The sequence below is a fragment of the Oratosquilla oratoria genome, chromosome 12 (genome assembly GCF_046742065.1).
Source record: "Oratosquilla oratoria isolate Oo_2021 chromosome 12, ASM4674206v1, whole genome shotgun sequence".
Taxonomy (NCBI): domain Eukaryota; kingdom Metazoa; phylum Arthropoda; class Malacostraca; order Stomatopoda; family Squillidae; genus Oratosquilla; species Oratosquilla oratoria.
The window spans coordinates 5,073,008-5,092,317 of record NC_134788.1 but is presented as its reverse complement, the minus strand read 5'-3'; the positions used below and the strand labels follow the sequence as shown (position 1 = coordinate 5,092,317).

The 19,310-nt window shown below is 40.0% G+C and overlaps 1 protein-coding gene across 1 annotated transcript in view; it reads left to right on the top strand.

The window, feature by feature from the left end:
- LOC143030919 (developmentally-regulated GTP-binding protein 2) overlaps positions 1 to 19,310 on the top strand; it is a 56,584-nt gene that overhangs the window by 28,480 nt on the left and 8,794 nt on the right. Inside the window, exon 7 of the mRNA XM_076194173.1 lies at positions 9,554 to 9,755. Within this exon, the coding sequence (XP_076050288.1) occupies positions 9,554 to 9,755 (202 nt within the window). The remainder of the gene's footprint in view (positions 1 to 9,553; positions 9,756 to 19,310) is intronic.

Here is a 19,310-nt window from a genome sequence, read left to right as displayed (position 1 = left end):
ATCTTGATATTCGTGATAGTTGCTTCAAATATGTCGATAGCCAGATGGACTGTTTATCTCCAACTTTCTCGGTCAACAACACATCTACAGCTGGGCCGCACGGCTTCATTTACACAATGAACCCCCCTCTTCATTCCCTTAAGCTAATATAGAGAAGACAAAGAGAAATCCCTTTGGACTGTCTCAATTTATAGTCCAATCACAACTATTCTCCATTTACACCTACTTCTTGCCTTCTCCCTTCCCTACTCCACACAAAGCCCCCCTTCATCCTATCCATCCATCTCATTTTTGGTCTTCCCTCAAGTTTATTCCATCCACCTCTGCTTTCTTTGGGCCAGTGTTTCCTTACTTGGATTCTTTCCTTCTGCCCAAGCATTCCCAGTATTCTTTCATCAGTTCTATCTGCCAGTTCCCCTTCCATCCCTGCTCGCTTCCGTCCACTCCTTATTTCCTACTCCAAACATACTCATGACCTCCATCATACTTGTCAACACTTCATCTCAAACACCTATGAATCTCTCCTCTCTGCCCTCCGTAATTTCCAAGTCTGCCCCATACAGTCTCATAGTCACAATCACACCTTCATATACTCTTCTTTACATCCATCCCTAGATACTAACTTCTCATGACAATTTTGGAATAGATTTAAACGAGTGCTTAAAGAGTTTTGGGAGGAATATCAGTGTAGTGGTATTGGGAGATCTTAATGCTAGAGTAGGTGAAGAAGTTGGGAAGTTTGGAGTGCTAGGTAAATATCATAGTGGAGAGTTGATGGTGGAGATATGTTTAGAAAGAGAGTTGATGATAGCTAACAGAGTGTTTAAAAAAAAGTCAAGTAAGTCACATGGAAGATGATGGATGGAAGGGTGATTGATAAGGCATTAATGGACTATGTAGTGGTATCCAAAAGAAGAGTATGAAGGATTTTGGATTTCCATGTTCATAGAGGAGAGAGTGGGGAAATATCAAATAATTTTTTGGTGGAAGGAAGTTAAGAGTGAGGATGACTGTTAAGTGAGTGGATTAGGATGTTGCTGTTTGCGATAGAGGTCGAAGAAATTGTGATTAGAACCCTGGCACAGGCTAGTTGAACTAGGGCATATTTAATTAAATTCCAAGGTACAAAGTCCTCTGTAAGGGGCGCTGTTCTAGCCTCCTGATAAGGGTGATTTTGTAACATTAAACTGAATCATTAATCATCAAGTTAAAGAGTGGAGGATAGGTGGAGAAAGAGGAAAAATGCGGAAGGTAGAGAGGTGCATAGTGTTGAATTTAAATGAGAAGGAGAAGGAAGAGGCCTATTAGGAGTAGTGATGCAAAAAAATTTTTTTTTATTGGATTTATTTATTTATTTATTTTTTAAATTTTTTTTTTTACACCACTAAAGTTGTTCAGATATTAATATTGAGTATATTAAAACAGGTGCAACTTTGGCAGTATAAAAAAAAAAAAATAAAAAATAAAAAAAAACTTTTTTTTTTTTTGCATCACTAGTCAGGAGAAGTTGAGAGAAGTATGGGAAGTGGTAAAGGATGGAATAGAGGTAGTGGAATAGGAATGGGGGTGTTTCAAGGTGGGACTGACAAGGTGTGCAAAGATGGTATGTGGAGCAAGGAGGATGGGAGGAAATAGAAGGAAGTGTAGCGAGTGGTGGGATGATGAAGTGAAGATGATGGTAGAAGAGAAGAAGCAAGCTTTCAGGGATGTGCAAAGGACTAGAGAAACACATGATAGGCACAAAGAAAAAAGAAAAAGAAAATAAGCAAAACAAAAGATAAGGCTAATAGGAAAGCAGATGTAGAATTGGGGAGGAGTATGACAGAAATTTTTTAAAGTAACAAAAGATGTTTTGGAAGGAAGTTAAGAGGAAGGGGAAGTGAGTCAGGCAAAGAAGAAAAGATAAAAGGCATAGATGGATGGATGTTAATGGAAGAGGAGGCAGTAAGGGGAAGATGGGGAGAGTATTTTATAGAGCTGTTAAATATGGAGGGGGATTGGGATTGATTGATGGTGTCAGTGGGAGGAGCTAAGAAGATGATAGTAATGGAATGGGAAAATGGAAAAGATATTAAAAAAAAGGGGGTACAAGAAGCTTCTCCTTTTATGCATGGGGGGATGGAGAGGGGGGTCGCTGATTTAATGAAGTGGCCTTGCTGTGGATGTGCTGTGCCTTGCAACACTGCTTCTGACCCAGGGCAGTGGACAAGGTGCAGGGATGACCCATCATCCAGGAGGTGCTAAGATAAGAGGGGGGGTGGAGGGGTGTGGAGTGTATTCAGGGATGGAATGGGTGGGAATGATTTCTTTGCCTTTTCCTTTTTGGCTACCTCCCTTGTAAGGAAGAAAAAGACTTGGTATATGTATGTACAAGAAGCTTTGAAAATAATGAGAGCAGGTAAGGCACCAGGATTGGATGGGTGTCATGTGGAGTATCTGAAGAAGGGAGGTACAGTAGTAGTGGAATAGCTAGTAAGGTTTAATGTGTGTCTGAGGTTAGAGTGCCAGAGGATTGGAGAAGTACCTGTATAGTTCTGCTTTACAAAGGAAAATGGGACAAATGTGAAAGTAGTAGTTTTAGAGGTATCACTTTGTTAAATGTAGTTGGGAAGGGTTTTGAGAATGCTTTGATTAAGAGAATTGGAGAGGAACAGAGGGAGTAATTGGTTAGGAACAGAGTGAATTTAGAAAGGTAGGGGTTGTATGGATCAGATTTTTGTGATAGGCAGATATGTGAGAAAGTTTTAGGAAAAAGTAAAGATGTTTTTTGGGCCTTTATAGATTTGGAAGATGCTTATGACAGGGTAGACAGGAAGGCACTGTGGGAAGTATTACAAACATATGGGATAGGGGGAAAGCTGTCAAGGGAAGTCATGGAGAATAGTAGAGCTTGTGTTTTAATTGGAAATAGAGAGGGCGAGTGGTTTGAGGTAAAGGTGGGGCTTTGTCTGGGCTGTGTCATGTTGCCATTGCTATTCAATGGGCACATGGATAGGGTGGTGCAGGAGGTAAATGTGAGTGTCATGTTAAGGGACTGGAGATGGTTGTTGTTGTTGTTGTTGTTGTCATTCCCTAGACTGTCTGTCCGAGCAGTCCCGTCTCCCCAAGGAATGCCGCAGCAGTCGTAGCTCCTCTTGGGGATCGGTGCCACCTGCATAGAGATGGTTAACCCCTACAGCGTCAGCGGCATACATTGTATGCTGCAATTGTCTTATGGATTGAGCGTCAGCGGCATACATTGTATGCTGCAATTGTTTTATGGATTGAGCATCAGCGGCATACATCGTATGCTGCAATTGTTTTATGGATTGAGCGTCAGCAGCATACATTGTATGCTGCAATTGTTTTATGGATTGAGTGTCAGCGGCATACATCATATGCCGCAATTTAGAAAAAATGGCCAAAAATAGGCATTATGTTAAGGGTCAGACCTGTGGTAATGACCAAGTAGCCCTAGCCATTGGCTATAAAAGCCACCCAAAGTTTTTGATTTATTTACAAAACTGGCAACCCTGGCATCAATTTTTCGAGGGTAACTTGGTGTATAAAATCAGCCTTTAGGATGTAATTTAGCCAATTCTGGTGTACAAAACGAAGTATGAGGAGGTGAAGTTGTACTTTGACAGTTAGGCAGGTGCTATTAATACGTATACAGACGTATAGAACTGGCAATTTCGCATTGCCAATTTTTGTAATAAATGCTTAATAGAAAATGTGGCCGGGCAATATTGGTGTGCTGGATGCTTACTACAACATTTACAAAAACTATAAGAAACACCACAATCACCTATCCTCCATGAAATTGAAAAAAAAACAACAACAACTGAAGAATCAATTTATCACATAACAAAGTGATAGTTCAATGATGGAGGGTTATCAAATAAATGAAGCAGTGGGTTGTTGTTGTTGTTGTCGTTCCCTAGACTGTCTGTCCGAGCAGTCCCGTCTCCCCAAGGAAGGCCACAGCCGAAACTGGGTTTTCCCACAAATCCTTTATAGAGTGTATGTTGTGTTGTTTGCGTGCATGATTGTGTATAATGCAGTCTTCCATTATGTGTTGTATGGTATGGGGTGAAGTGTTACATCCTGGGCAGCTGTTCACAACACGGTCGTCCAGCCTCTTCTGGTAGCTTAGAAGTGCTGGGTGGTGACCGCATCGCAGTCTGGCCAAGTGGACTCTGTCCTTTCGTGGGAGAGAGGATTCAGAAGGGTGGATATCAGGGGCTCCTAATCTCAGTGAGACACACCACAACACCCTTCAAATCATACAAAACAAAGCCCTAAAAACAATTACAGGCTGCACAAATACATCACCTACAGACCATTTACACCATGAAACAAAAGTCCTCAAAGTCAAGGACCACCTCGACATGAGAGGCACACAAACACTTGCTGCAGCCACCACAAACACATCACACCCGCTACACTACATAGCAGAACACCCACACACACCAAGAAACATTAAAACTACACCCAAAGACCTTTATTACGCACAGATACTCTCTTCTCTTCCTCCACAACCACCAAATACCAGCCTCCGGAAACATATTCATAATCATATCACTCACCGCTCCATTAACACACTGAAAGACAACACACTGCTGCATGCCAGACCCCCTGAAGCAGTGGGTTCCTGCTGTTGATGTGCTCTATCTTGCTGTATTTCTTCTGACCCAGGCAGTGGGCAGGAGACAGGGATGACCCAACATCCATGAAGAGATAAGATAAAAGAAACAAATGGGTGAAAGATGGAAGTGGGTGCATGCCTTGGCTGGCCATCTCCCATGTAAGGGCAAGAAATCGTTGGTATATAGACAGACAATACTTTGTATTTTCAATACTTGGTATTGTGCGATATCGAAATTAATCTTCTAATCTTGGCTCCAGGCATGTATGTTAAATAGATCTCTACCAGAACTGGCAGCCCCCCCCTCTCTCTCTCTCTCTCTCTCTCTCTCTCTCTCTCTCTCTCTCTCTCTCTCTCTCTCTCTCTCTCTCTCTCTCTCTCTCTCTCTCTCTTTTCCTTTTCATACTCATTGCATAATCTACAAACATGATAGCATATCTTTATGTATTTCCCATCAAGTTTTATAGTTGAGAAACATTAACCTCTTCAAAATGAGTTAAATTCTTGCTTACAGCATCGGATGCCGAGTATACAATCCATCACACTACTTGCATTATAGAATATGACAGCTGTATTACTCATTCTCTTTCACTCTGAGTAATAATAACCACAGAAAACGTGATCAAACCAGTTCACAGAATTCAGAGGTCAATCAGCTCCAACTACAAAATAAATATAATCAAGACACTGATGCTGGCATTCTCGCGTACCCACTCGCACCTCATGATGCCTACATAGGCATTATTGTATCAAAGAGGTGTTAACACCAAACCATGTGGGTCACTGTTGGTTTATTGCTCTCTTATCTTTTAGTAGCGGCCTTGCTGTGGATGTGCTGTGTCTTGCGACACTGCTTCTGACCCAGGGCAGTGGACAAGGTGCAGGGATGACCCGTCATCCAGGAGGTGCTCAGATGGGAGGGAGGGTGGAGGGGTGTGGAGTGTATTCAGGGATGGAACGGGTGGAAATGATTTTATGCCTTTCCCTTTTTGGCTACCTCCCTTGTAAGGGGGAAAAAGCCTTGGTATATGTATGTATATTTTAGTACTGTTGGTATGTTACGGCCTTTCAGAAAATTTTTCATCCATTTGATTAATTTATCTATTAATTGGATGGATGAGGTGAAAGGGGCTTTGGGGAAGAGGGGAATGTCTGTTGAGAAAGGATAGGAGAGGACAGAAGATAGGGGTGAATGGAGAAGGGTTGTGTATGGATGATGCTGTGATGCATGAGGTGGAAGGTGGGGGGAGAGGGAGTATGTGTGAGAAAAATTTTGATGCAGCCTGAAGGGATTTCTCCCTGTCTTCTCCTTTTCTGCATGAGGGGATGGAGAGCGGGGGGGGTCACCGATTTGATGAATCGGCCTTGCTGTGGATGTGCTGTGTCTTGCGACACTGCTTCTGACCCAGGGCAGTGGAGAAGATGCAGGGATGACCCGTCATCCAGGAGATGCCAAGATGAGAGGGAGGGAAGAGGGTTGAGGGGAGTTGAGTGTATTCAGGGATGGAATGGGTGGGAATGGTTTCTATGCTTTTGTTTTTTGGCTACTCCCTTGTAAGGGGGGAAAAAAAGCCTTTGGTATATGTATGTACCTATTAGTTGTGACCAATGGCACCTACATACATGTATTAGTTTTGCAAGATAGACAGTAAAGCTGCCCAAATTCAAGATCTATCAACTCTCTCAGGAGGTGCAGGGGTAGCACTTGTTCTCCAGACTGAGAACAGAAATCTCACTTCATCAACTTGAACTGGATTTCTTACACCAGTGTCTCTCAAACTTTTTAACTGCACATTACTTATGTAATGTGTGTTCATGGATTCTGTTAATTTAGTTTTGTTGAAGAAAAGCTGTACACATTATTTTTTTTTCCAATGTAAAGGGTATATATCACCGTCCATTTTGTTTCTCTTTACTTTATTCTGGGTCGTGTGACCCAGAATAAAGTAAAGAGAAATAAAATGGACGGTGATATATACCCTTTACATTAGAAAAAAAATAATGTGTACAGCTTTTCTTCAACAAAACTAAATGAACAGAATCCATGAACACACATTACATAAGTAATGTGCGGTTAAAAGGAAAAATAATTAGTCAAATATTTGAAATACTCTGAAAACGTGAGAATTTTCTGCGTACCTGCGACCCATCAAAATTGACCTCACGACCCATAGTTTGGGAACCACTGTCTTACACTTTCCACATTTGAAGAGGTGATAACCAGACTACTCCACTCACTCTATCTATCTTCCAGCCAGTGACATAGAAACAGTCCCACAGTAATACAACACACAGAGAAGAATGACCAAAATGATACATGGACTCAAAAATTTGCCTTACGAAGAGAGGCTTAGGCACCTTAACTTACACTCTCTGGAAAGATGCAGAGTGTGGGGTGATCTAATAGAGGTGTTCAAGTGGATCAAAGGCTTTAACAAGGGTGATGCAAACAAGGTCATCATATTAAAATAAGGGCAGGACTCGCAGTAATGGTTATAAACTGGACAAATTTAGATTTAAAAAGGAAATAGGCAAGAATGGGTTTACTAATAGGGTGGTTGACGAATGGAATAAACTTAGTAACCATGTAGTAAGTGCTGAAACTATCAGTTGTTTTAAGAACCAATTACGGCTTAAAATGTGCATCGGGTTATAATGCGCACCCATGCACTTCGTTATCTCAGTACACAGATAGCACGCACCGGCGTATAACGCGCATGCCAGGAAAAGTCACTGGTGGCTAAATCTTGTGAACTGCATGTATGCGACTCCTGCTTGCGTTGGTCCATTGTTTTGTGGGAAATTTGAGCCATGAAAAGTTTATTGAATACAAAATGTACATGAAAAATTTCAGATTTTTACAGAAAAATTGTAATTTACTATCCTGAGGGAATAATTCATCTTACAAGTTTTTATCACCGTGTACAAGTTTTTATCGCCATGCAGCAACAAACTATGTTTCGGTTCATAAGTGTCTTTACTGAAGTGACGTTTAGTTGAACAAACTCTCGCAAGAGGGTGTTTAGTGTAGGCTAGATTGGCAATAGAACTGTCAATCTCGGCCCTGATTTAGCATATTCCGGGTGAGCTAAAACGGCCAACGTTCATGATGTTGGTACCAGTGCTGTTTTACGGATCCCAAATATTTGCAAAGACTACGATAATTAATGTTAGTAAAAATAAACCAATGAAATAATGGCGATTAATTTCTTGTGAACGAGGTTACATGGAGAAGTATTTTTCATTGGCTAGAGCCACCGCTGGGAAATCTGTTGATTTGTCACTAAACTAAGTGTCAGTTTAGGCATCAATCAGGACTCAACTAAGAAAAAAGTCGGAACTACATGCACCGGTATATGACTCATGTTGTGCGTTGGTCCCTTATTACTTTGTAGCTTAAATAGTTTGTAGGAAATATGATCTAAAAAAAGTTTATTGAAAGTAAAATATACAGAAAAATTTCGGGATTTTTACAGAAAATGTTCATTTTATATCTTGAGGAAATAATTCGTCTTTACCATTTTTTATTTAATACTGAAACAAACTACAGACTGTTTCGTTTTAGCTTTGAACCTGCAATGACAGTGATGAAATAGGACAGTCATCGAGGTAACATTTAGTTAATATAACTCCTGAAAGAGGGTGTTGTAGTCAGGTGTTTGACACGAGTTTATGAACGGCCGCAACAGAATTTGTACCATACCTAAAGTGAAGCAACAAAGCCAACATAAAAATTCATACTAGGATGCTGTGAACATGGGCAAATATCATGAATATTGATAATGTTTCATGGTGTTTGGGCCTATTTAAACATGAAAAATAAGATTCGATAGATACATACCTATACCAAATATTTATATAGCCCATGCTGGCATATTCTTTCATGTCACCATGGCTGTTCTTCTTGTTCTCACGGAACGTCACGGAGAAGTGTGCCATTCTGACTTTGTGACGGCCAACATCGTCACGTTGTTGTGAAAAAAATTACACACACAGCCGCAGAATTTTTATCGTAGGCCGTAGATAATGTGCACCACCGGATAACGTGCACCCCCCATTTTTAGGCCCTTCCAATGGAAAAAAGTCGCGCACTATACGCCGGAAAATATGGTAGACAACTTTATGGATGGGAATGACAGGTGGTGATGGATATGGAGCTGCTTAGTGTAGGCCTTATGGTCTCTTGCAGTCTCCTTCATTCCTATGTTCAGACAACAGTCCATTGTTTATTCCCATAAAGATGTGTGAGAGAGCCCATGAACCATTGCCAGCCACTGCAAGTTTTCTACTTCATGAGACTCAAGGCAGCAATTAACTGATTAATAACCCATTAAACTCTGATGACAAGATTCTTGTCATTTGGTCAAATAAAACAAAAAATCATAAAACACCAAAATGTTTGATCAAACATTTTGGTGTTTTATGATTTTTTGTTTTATTTGACCAAATGACAAGAATCTTGTCATCGGAGTTTAATGGGTTTAAGTGAGCAGTCTTGCTGTGGATGCACTGTGTCTTGCTACATTGCTTCAGACCCAGGGCAGTGGGGGGGATACAGTGATGACCCATCATCCATGAGGAGCCAAGATGAAAGGGGAGGAAAGGGTGGTGGATGGGAGTAGGTACATGCTTTTGATTTGGCTATCTCCTATATAAGGGGGAAAAAGCTCTTGTTATATAGATACATGGGTAGCTATAGTTAACAAGTTATACTTTCATGTTCTATAAAAAAAGTAGTGTTGAATACTAATTCTGAGAGGCCAAAAACCAATTTTGGTTGTATTATCCAAATCTTACTAGAATTGTTCATGTTGCCCAGAACATATTAAGTAAAAGTGGGAAATTCCTAAAAGTTTTGTATAGTATGTTATTGGTGGTGGCAATGGAAGGTTATGACCAACTCAAATGTGTTTTTCTTCTGAACAGCTGCAACATGCGACTCAACCTGGACTATTTGCTTGATCGGACATGGGAGCTCCTAGCGCTGTTGAGGATTTACACCAAAAAGCCAGGGAGGGCACCAGATTTCTCTGATCCTATTATTTTAAGAGGTGGTGCCTCAGTTGAACATGTTTGCCATTCTATCCATCGGTCCATCATCTCAGTCTTCAAATATGCACTTGTTTGGGTATGTATTAAGAGGATGATTTTGCATTGCATAGGGACTTTGTGCCTATGATAAAAAGTGGCAATGTTTGTATGTGTATTCTCATTTTTTTTTGTAGACCATTTAATTTATGTTCAGTACAGAGCCTAAAACAACCAAATCTAAAGAACAAAAAGGCTATTCAGTGGGTTCCCTCAGGATGCAATAATTTTGCCATTACTGGGGGGTGAGGAAGTATGTATGAGAAATGATTTGAAGCAGCCCGAAGGGATTTCTCCCCATCTTCTCCATTTCTGCACGAGGGGACGGAGAGGGGGGTTGCCGAATTAATGAAGCGGCCTTGCTGTGGATGTGCTGTGTCTTGCGACACTGCTTCTGACCCAGGGCAGTGGACAGGATGCATGGATGACTTGTCATCCAGGAGGTGCCAAGATGAGAGGGAGGGAGGAGGGTGGAGGGGAGTGGAATATGTAGGGGATGGAATGGGTAGAAGTGGTTTCTATGTTTTTTTCCCAAGTAAGGGGGAAAAAAGCCTTTGGTATATGTATGTTAAATTTCTTCATGAGTGATCTTCCAACTCAAGAAGCAGAAATAAAACATCAATCTTCTCTCATATGCAGATGACCTGACAATAATAACCCTGCACAGTAAACACAAAATAGCAACAAAGAACACCCAAGCCTTCTTGAAGAAAATTAAATAATGACATAAAATTAACAGAATAGTCTTATCACAGAAATCAACAGTGACATCACACACAAGAACCTCCCTTGACTATGCCTCCGCAGCATGGTTCCCAAGTATCGGCGAGATACAAACAGTTTACAAAATTAAGAAATTGGAACACTGAGAATACACTAAAACCACTCCAATTGGACACCTGTGGACAGAAACCAAAATCTTTCCCATAGAACATTACATAAAAATGACAGGAATACAGTTCTATGCTAAAACCATAAACACCACACACCCATCATACTATATTTTATAAATTTCACTAACAGAATAAAACAATAAAACTACACCAGCAGAATATCACTCAAATATCTATAACAACCTACATAACATAGAGAACATTAAACAAACCCTTGAAGACAGACCATCAGACTCAATACTTCAGTAAGAACCCTCAGACATAAGTGCTTCCAAAAAAACCCTCTTGCATCTGATAAAAAAAAAACATACTGGCACACCTGCATGTAGGACATTATCCAGCATTGAAACAGTACCAACACAGAATAAGCCTGGCCACAGATTCAAACTGCCTCAGGTACAGTCGCCACACAGAGGAAACAGAACACCTTGTACTACAGTTCTCCACAGTAACAATTCCTAGAAAACAACACACTACAGGGAATCCCCTATATACAAAACTGATATATGAAAATTTAAAGGTATGAACAAGAAAAAGTGAGGACAGTTTTCTCTATACGAAGGGTATATGCTTTGATGGTATGAAAAGAAATATGAAAAAAAAAAAATTGTGAAGATGCTATACAGAACCAACAGTCCCAGTTTCACTTCAGTATACCAATTATCATTATACCAATTATCAGTATACAAAAGTGTTTAAGGATATGTGTCCCTTTTGTGTATAGGGGATTTCCTGTATATCTTTCCTGAGTGACTTATGGTCTTGCCTGGATGCTGCTGCTGGTTACCTGGAGGCCACAGGTCTTCTATAAGAGAGACCAGGAGGAATGAATTGATTGATTGACTTAAAGAAATACTCCAGCCATGATACATATACCAAGGCTTTTTCCCCCTTACCAGGGAGGTAGCCAAAAAGGACAAGGCATAAAATCACTCCCACCCATTCCATCCCCGAAAACACTCCACACCCCTCCACCCTCCCTCCCATCTTAGCACCTCCTATCCAGCCATGATGGGGAAAAATAAAGTATTTTGCATGGAGGTCACTTTCTTCTTAAAAGACCAAACAGGGTGAGGCTTCCCTCATCCCTGACTTATACACTATAATCAGCCATGTTGTATGTCATCCGATTTGAAATTTTGAGAGGGATCAGAAAATTAAGGTTACTCATCTCAGTTACTTGAGATTGTCACATGATGGTCCATTGTATGGCCCTAAGACTGTTTCTTAGAATAAGTAAAGCATCCATGAAGCAGTTATTTTCATGATTATTAACATCCAGAATGGTCAATGTCATATATTTATCCTTTTTGTTTGTGGCATACAGTATTCTATTTCATCTTGATCTCATCATCAGTGCTTCTGATGGTGGCACATACAAGTATTGTATCATCTGCAAAGATACCAGAATTCATTCAGTTATGCAGAATGATATGTGGATCAATCACACTGTTGCTCTAGATCAGTGGGGTACCTGTACCCCCAAGGGATACAAAACCTTAATCCTGGGGGTACGAGACATGATAGCCAGTGCAGTGGTACTGTATATTTACCATAAGAAAGCATGATGTGCATTCATTGTATCCTACTGACATTTTCAATTTCAAATAAAAAAGTACCTTTGTTCAGTAATGGAATATATCTAATAATTTCTCAGCAAGGTTTGCATCACGGATCCTTTTCATATATTTGCATTGTATTTATATTGGATGGGGGAATGAGAACATTTTCTGAGATAATCAAGGGGGTATGGGCACTGAAAAAATTAAGAACCACTGTTCTACATCTTTCTTGCATGAGGTCCACAGCTCCCAGTTAACCAACAACAACCATTAGATTGGTCCATAAGTTACTCAAAGAAGAAATATTGCTTTGTTGTCTGAGTATGGCTAGGGTGGGGCACTGTAGGATGTGTTCAAGTGTTGTCTGTGATGGTTGCATGTGAAGTAGCTCCTTATACCCCCTCCCCCCATCCCCTACCCCCCTCCCATCCTTGTTTCATAGTACCATCTATACACAGCCTTTCTCCATTCACCCCTATCCCCTGTCTTCTCCTCTTCCCTGCTCAACAGACATTCTCCTCTTACACAAAGCTTCTCTCACCTCATCTATCCAATTCATCCTCAGTCATCCCCTCAAGTTCACTCCTTCAACCCCTGCCTTCCACACCTTTTAGTAAATTTTCTTCACTCATTCTTTCATGTGTCCAAACCATCCCAATACTCATTAATCATTCCTATCTGTTATCTCCTTTTCCAACCCTGCTCTCCTCATCTCTTCATTTCTCACTCTGTCCAACCTTGTAACCCCTACCATACATCTCAGACATTTCATCTCAAACACGTTTAAACTTTTCCTCTCAGCCTCACTTAAATTCCAAGACTCCACACCATACAGTGCCTTTGGCACAATCACCCCTTCATAAAATCTCTTCTTTGTATTCATTCCCAGGTGCCTGTTTCTCAAGACACTTTTTAATCCTCCAAGGCATTTACTTGCTTCCTTCAATCTACAATTTACCCCCACCTCCACTCCTCCCTTTTTGTGCCACATGCAATCCCAAGTACCCAAAACTATCCACTTACCACAGCCTTTCACCTTTAAGACTTACTTCCAGGTTGATGCCACCCTCTCCCCTTGAACATCTCATCACCTTACTACTGATCTTATGTATTTTCTTATTGATTTTCATTATCAGATCCTTGATGTGTGGGCTAATGAATATATTGTATAATTATCAAAATTCAAACACAGGATTTTAGGGTTATTTTCCAATATAATGGTTTTGTGGTCTGTCTTAGTTTATCATGTGATCTGGATGGATTAGTATTATTATGAGAGTAGTAGAGCCTGTGTTAGAATCAGAAATGGAAAGAGAGTGCGTGGTTTGAGGTAAAGGTGGGACTTTTTGCTAGAGATATGTCATATTGCCTTGGCTGTTCAATTTATACATGGATGGAATGGTGCGAGAGGTAAATGCAAGGGTAATGGGTTGGGGATTGGAGATGGTTAAAGAAAATGGAGAAAAGTGGGAGATGAGCCAGTTATTGTTTGCTGATGACACTGCTTGTAGTAGGATCAGAGGAGGGATTGAGGAAGTTAGTGACATAGTTTGGGGAGGTGTGCAAAAGAAGGAAGTTGAAGATAAATGTGGGTAAAAGTAAGGTGATGAGATGTACAAGGGGTGAAAGTGACAGCAGACTGGAAGTGGGTATTAAGGGAGAGCGGCTGGAGGAAGTGGATAGTTTTAGATACTTGGGTGTAAATGTGGCAGGAAAGGGAGTGGAGGTGGAGATAGAATATAGATTGAGAGAAGCAAGTAAATGCCTTGGTGTTATGAGAAATAGACATTTAGGAATGGATGCTAAGAGGAGATTGTATGAAAGAGTGATTATGCTGATAGCACTGTATTGTGCAGAAACATGGAACATAAGAGAAGAAGAGAGGAGGAGTTTGAATGTATTTATCTGGTTGTATCCTATGGGATACAATTGTGATGTCCTGTCTGTATCTTGCCATATCTAATTTGCTCTTAAATTCTTGTATTGTTTTTGCTCCATACATCCACCACTCTGGGGAAAACTGTTCTTTTTTAGGTCTCTTCTATAACTGTCCTTTTTGAGCTTCTTTCCATGTCTTCTTGTATTTCTCTTATCTCAATTTAGCAAGTCTTCTCTATCAAGGACTTCTATACCTCTCATAATCCTGTAGATGGTCAACAAGTCACCTCTTTCTCTTTATTCCAGAGGTGGTAGTTCTAGTTTTGACAATGTGTCTTCGTATGACATTTTAGATAGTGTTGGGGCCATCTTTGCAGTTGCCTTCTGGATTCTTTCAATTTTCCTTATATTATTTTAGTACTGGGTGATCATAGTGTCGCTGCATACTCCAATTTTGGCCTTATCAGTGGGACTAGTATTTTCTTTACCATTTCTTCATCCAAATAAGTAAAAGCCACTTTTATCGATCTTAGCAAGCTATAGGTTTTGCTGACAGTTTTGTTTATCTGTTTGTCAGGGAACATATCCTTTGTGATGAATACTCCCAGGTCTTTTTCAGATCCCACTTTTTTTTTTTTTTACTTCCTTTTTACCAATTCTATATTGTCCTGATATCCTTTTATTTACTTTGTCCAAATTCCATTATGCTACATTTCTTAATGTTGAAGTCCACTTCCCACTTCTGACTCCATTCCCAAACCCTGTTCAGATCTCTCTGCAGTGAGTCACAGTCCGTTTCAGTACTCACTTTCTTTAACAGTTTTGCGTCATCTGGAAAGAAGCTTGTATAACATTCCACACCCTTGTCCATGTTATTCACATAAATAAACACTGTTGGTGCCAATACTGATCCTTGTGGAACTCCATTAATCACCTCTTCTCAAGTAGAACTCTTATCTTGGAGCACTACCCTCATTTTTCTTCCATGCAAAAAGTCCTCGAACCATTTCAATAGTTTATCTTGTATCCCTCCTATGGTTTCCAGTTTTCTTAATAATTTTTTTGTGCGGTACTTTGTCAAAAGCTTTTTGTAAATCCAGGAAAGCACAATCAGCCCATCCATCCCTTTCCTGTATTATATCTAGTAGTCTTGAATAAAAACAGATCAAATTTGTGGTACATGATCTTCCCTGTCTAAATCCAAATTGTCTTGGATTTAGTATATTGTTCTCCAGATGTTTTATCCATGTACTTTTTATAACTTCCACAAGTTTTGGCTTCCATGCTTGTAAGGGAAACTGGTCTGTAATTTGTTGGGTCTTCCTTATTTCCTCCTTATTAATTGGTATGATATCAACATTTTTCCTGTCTTCTGGTATTTTTCCTTCGTCGAGTGAGCAACTTATTATATTATCTATTTTGTCTATTAGCTCTTCTTGACATTCTATTTTAATATCCAGTTTGCTATTCCATCTGGGCCATGTGATTTCTTGACATCAAGGTTCATTATTTGGCACATTATTTCTTTCCATGTTACTATTATTTCCCTCATGGGGGGTGGGGGGTCACTTCTCTCCCTACATCCTGATGTACATTTTCTCTAGTGAAAACTGACTTGAAGTGTTTGCTCATGACTTAAGCCATTTCTGTATCTTTTATGTATTCCATATTCCCTTGGTGTAGTTTCACTATTTCCTTTTTGTTTTTTAGTTTACCATTTACATATCTATAGAATAATTTTGGCTGATTCTTACTTTTTTCTATTGTGTCTTTTTCATAGTTTTTTCTTCCCTGCGTGATTTTACATATTCATTCCTTTGATTTATATATATTTGCCACTTTATATTTTTTTGTCTTTTCTCCATCTTTTCCAAGCTTCTATCTTTAACTTGCTGCACCTTCTAATAAACCAGCACTTAATATACACCTTTTCCAGCTTTTGCTTTAGGACATATTTATCTGCTCCTTTATAGATTTTCATCAGAATCATCCATTTTTCTTCCACTTGTGTTTCTTCTTTGTAGAATTTTCCCCAGCTTGCTTTAAGAAAAAAATTCCTAAGTTTCTCAAAGTCACTTTTCTATACATAAGTCTTCCTTTTCTGCATTTCTCATTTCTCTCTATATTTATTTTCTCCTTTAGTTCTAACTCAAGTAGTATATGGTTACTCTTAACAATTGGTGTCTTATATTTAATTTTGTCCACAATTTCAGGTTCTGATGTAAATAATAAATCTAGTCTTGATGGTTCTTTATTATCTCTAAATCTAGTGTTCTAACTCAAGTAGTATATGGTTACTCTTAACAATTTATTGTCTTATATTTAATTTTGTCCACAATTTCAGGTTCTGATGTAAACAATAAATCTAGTCTCGATGGTTGTTTATTAATTCTAAATCTAGAGTTCTTTTACCCATTGTGTGATTGTATGCTCTATTGTCATGTCAAGTGATACATTTCCCCATTGATCCTCTCCACCTTTCACTGTCATCTCTTCCCAACAGATTTCTTTGTAGTTAATATCTTGCATAAGTACCATGTTACCTCCATCCTACAGCATCTCATTTAATGAAAGTCTCATATCATCTAACATTTTGGAGTAATCACTCTCCAAGACCCCATTTTTGGGGACACATAGATCACTGCAAACTTTCTGCTTTTCATGTCACTATTTTTGACTCTTATTGTGATCATTTCCACTCTATTCTCTCCATATATAACTTTCGTCACATTTAAGTTTTCCTAACCAGGAACATAGCTCCACCCTGTTTCTCCCCTCTGTTTCCAAACCAGAATCCATGTCCAACACTGGTAATAGTAGACCCCTTAATTTTGTTTCCACAATTCCCATTATGTCTTTTTTCCTGACAAGTAATCATTTAGTTCTTTTAAACCTGAAATTAATCTATTTTTAATTTTCTACTCCCATCTGTCCTTTAGTTTTTTTTTGTTTTTTTTTTTTGTTTTTTTGATATATCATTTTTTTTCAATTTCATGTCTAACACTTCATAGAACTGTGTTTTCTCGGTCTCCAATCTTTTCTCATTTTTTCCCCTTAGCTTCACTTCTTAATGTCTTATCTCTTTCAAATTCCTCATTGTGTCTCTTTTAGTTTAATCCAAATACTTTTGTAGTGTTCACTTGCTAATTTTCCTGGGTTTGCTTATGGGAGAGTCTTGATTGAGAGGATTAGGAGAGGAACAGAGGGAGTAATTGGTGAGGAACAGTGTGGATTTAGGAGAGGTAGAGGTTGTGTAGATCAGATTTTTGTGGTAAGACAGATATGTGAGAAAGCTATAGGAAAGGAGAAGGGTGTTTTTTGGGCTTTTATGGATCTGGAAAAGGCTTATGACAGGGTAGACAGGAAGGCACTGTGGGAGGTTTTGCGGATATATGGGATAGGAGGAAAGCTTCTAGGAGCTGTCAAGATTTTTTATGAGAGTAGTAGAGCATGTATCAGGATTAGAAATGGAGAGAGTGAGTGGTTTGAGGTAAAGGTGGGTCTTCGTCAAGAATGCATTATGTCGCCCTGGCTGTTCAACTTATACATGGATGGGGTGGTGCGAGACGATAATGCAAGGGTGGTGGGTCAGGGATTGGAGATGGTTAAAGAAAATGGAGAAAAGTGGGAGGTGAGCCAGCTGTTGTTTGCGGATGACACTGCGCTTGTTGGTGACAGAGTTTGGGAGAGTGTGTGAAAGAAGAAAGCTGAAGATAAATGTGGGTGATGAGATGTACAAGGGGTGAAAGTGGCAACAGACTGGAAGTGAGCATTAAGGGAGAGCAACTGGAGGAAGTGGATAGTTTTAGATACTTGGGTGCAAATATGGCAGGAAAAGGTGGAGTGAAGGTGGAGGTAGAATGTAGATTGAGAGAAGCGAGTAAATGCCTTGGTGGATTAAAAAGTGTAATGAGGAATAGACATTTGGGAATAGATGCTAAGAGGAGACTGTATGAAGGAGTGATTGTGCCAACAGCACTGTATGGGGCAGAAATATGGAACATAAGAGAGGAAGAGAGAAGGAGTTTGAATGTGTTTGAGATGAGGTGTCTGAGAAGTATGATGGGGGTTACTAGGCTAGATAGAGTGAGAAATGAGGAGGTGAGGAGAACAGGGGTGGAAAGGGAGCTGGGAGATAGGGTTGATGAAAGAGTATTAGGATGGTTTGGACACATGGAAAGAATGAATGAAGAAAGGGTATGGAAGGCAGATGTGGAGGGAGTGAACATGAGGGGACATCCTAGGATGAGATGGATGGATGGGGTGAAGGGAGCTTTGGGGAAGAGGGGAATGTCTGTTGAGGAAGGACGGGAGAGGACAGAAGACAGGGGTGAATGGAGAATGGTTGTATATGGATGATGTTGTGATGCATGAGGTGGAATGGGTGGGGGGATGGGGAGTGAGGTAGTATGTGTGAGCAAAATTTGACGCACCCCGAAGGGATATCTCCCCGTCTTCTTTTCTGCATGGGGAGATGGAGAGGGGGGGTCGCCGATTTAATGAAGCGGCCTTGCTGTGGATGTGCTGTGCCTTGTGACACTGCCTATGACCCAGGGCAGTGGACAGGGTGCAGGGATGACCCATCATCCAGGAGGTGCTAAGATGAGAGGGAGGGTGGAGGGGAGTGGAGTGTATTTAGGAATGGTATGGGTGGGAATGATTTTATGCCTTTTTCTTTTTGGCTGTAATGGGGGAAAAGCCTTGGTATATGTATGTATGTAAGAATGGAAAATTGAATTTCAGTACCAATATGACAAATGGAAAATAAGGATACAGGCCAAGTACATAAATTTGAAGGTAGGTATGATAAATTGGAAAGGGTAATAGGCAAAACCTCTCAAGCATTGCTCCTTTCCTGTATACGTTAGGGAAATACACAGGGACTTGATAGCATTATTCAGGTTGCTAAGGGGAAAGACTGTCTTGAAAAAATCTCTAGATTGGGGATGGGAAGGGTTTAAGAGATCATGAGAACAAATTGAGAAATAATGTGTAAAGGATGTGAAGAAGTAGTTTTCAGTACAGATGCATGAATACTTAGAGTAGCTTAGAGGGTGGTGTAGGCCAAACATGAACAATGCCTGATTTCAAGTCTAAGTATGACAATTGGAAAATAAGGATAGAGTTCAAGTTACCATACACGAATTTGAAGGTAGACATGATGACCGGGAGAGTAAGAGACAGGAACCCACGAGCATTACAGACGCTCCTCAACTTACGTTTTAGTTATGTTTTGAACGGCCGAACGGAAGTTGAAAATGA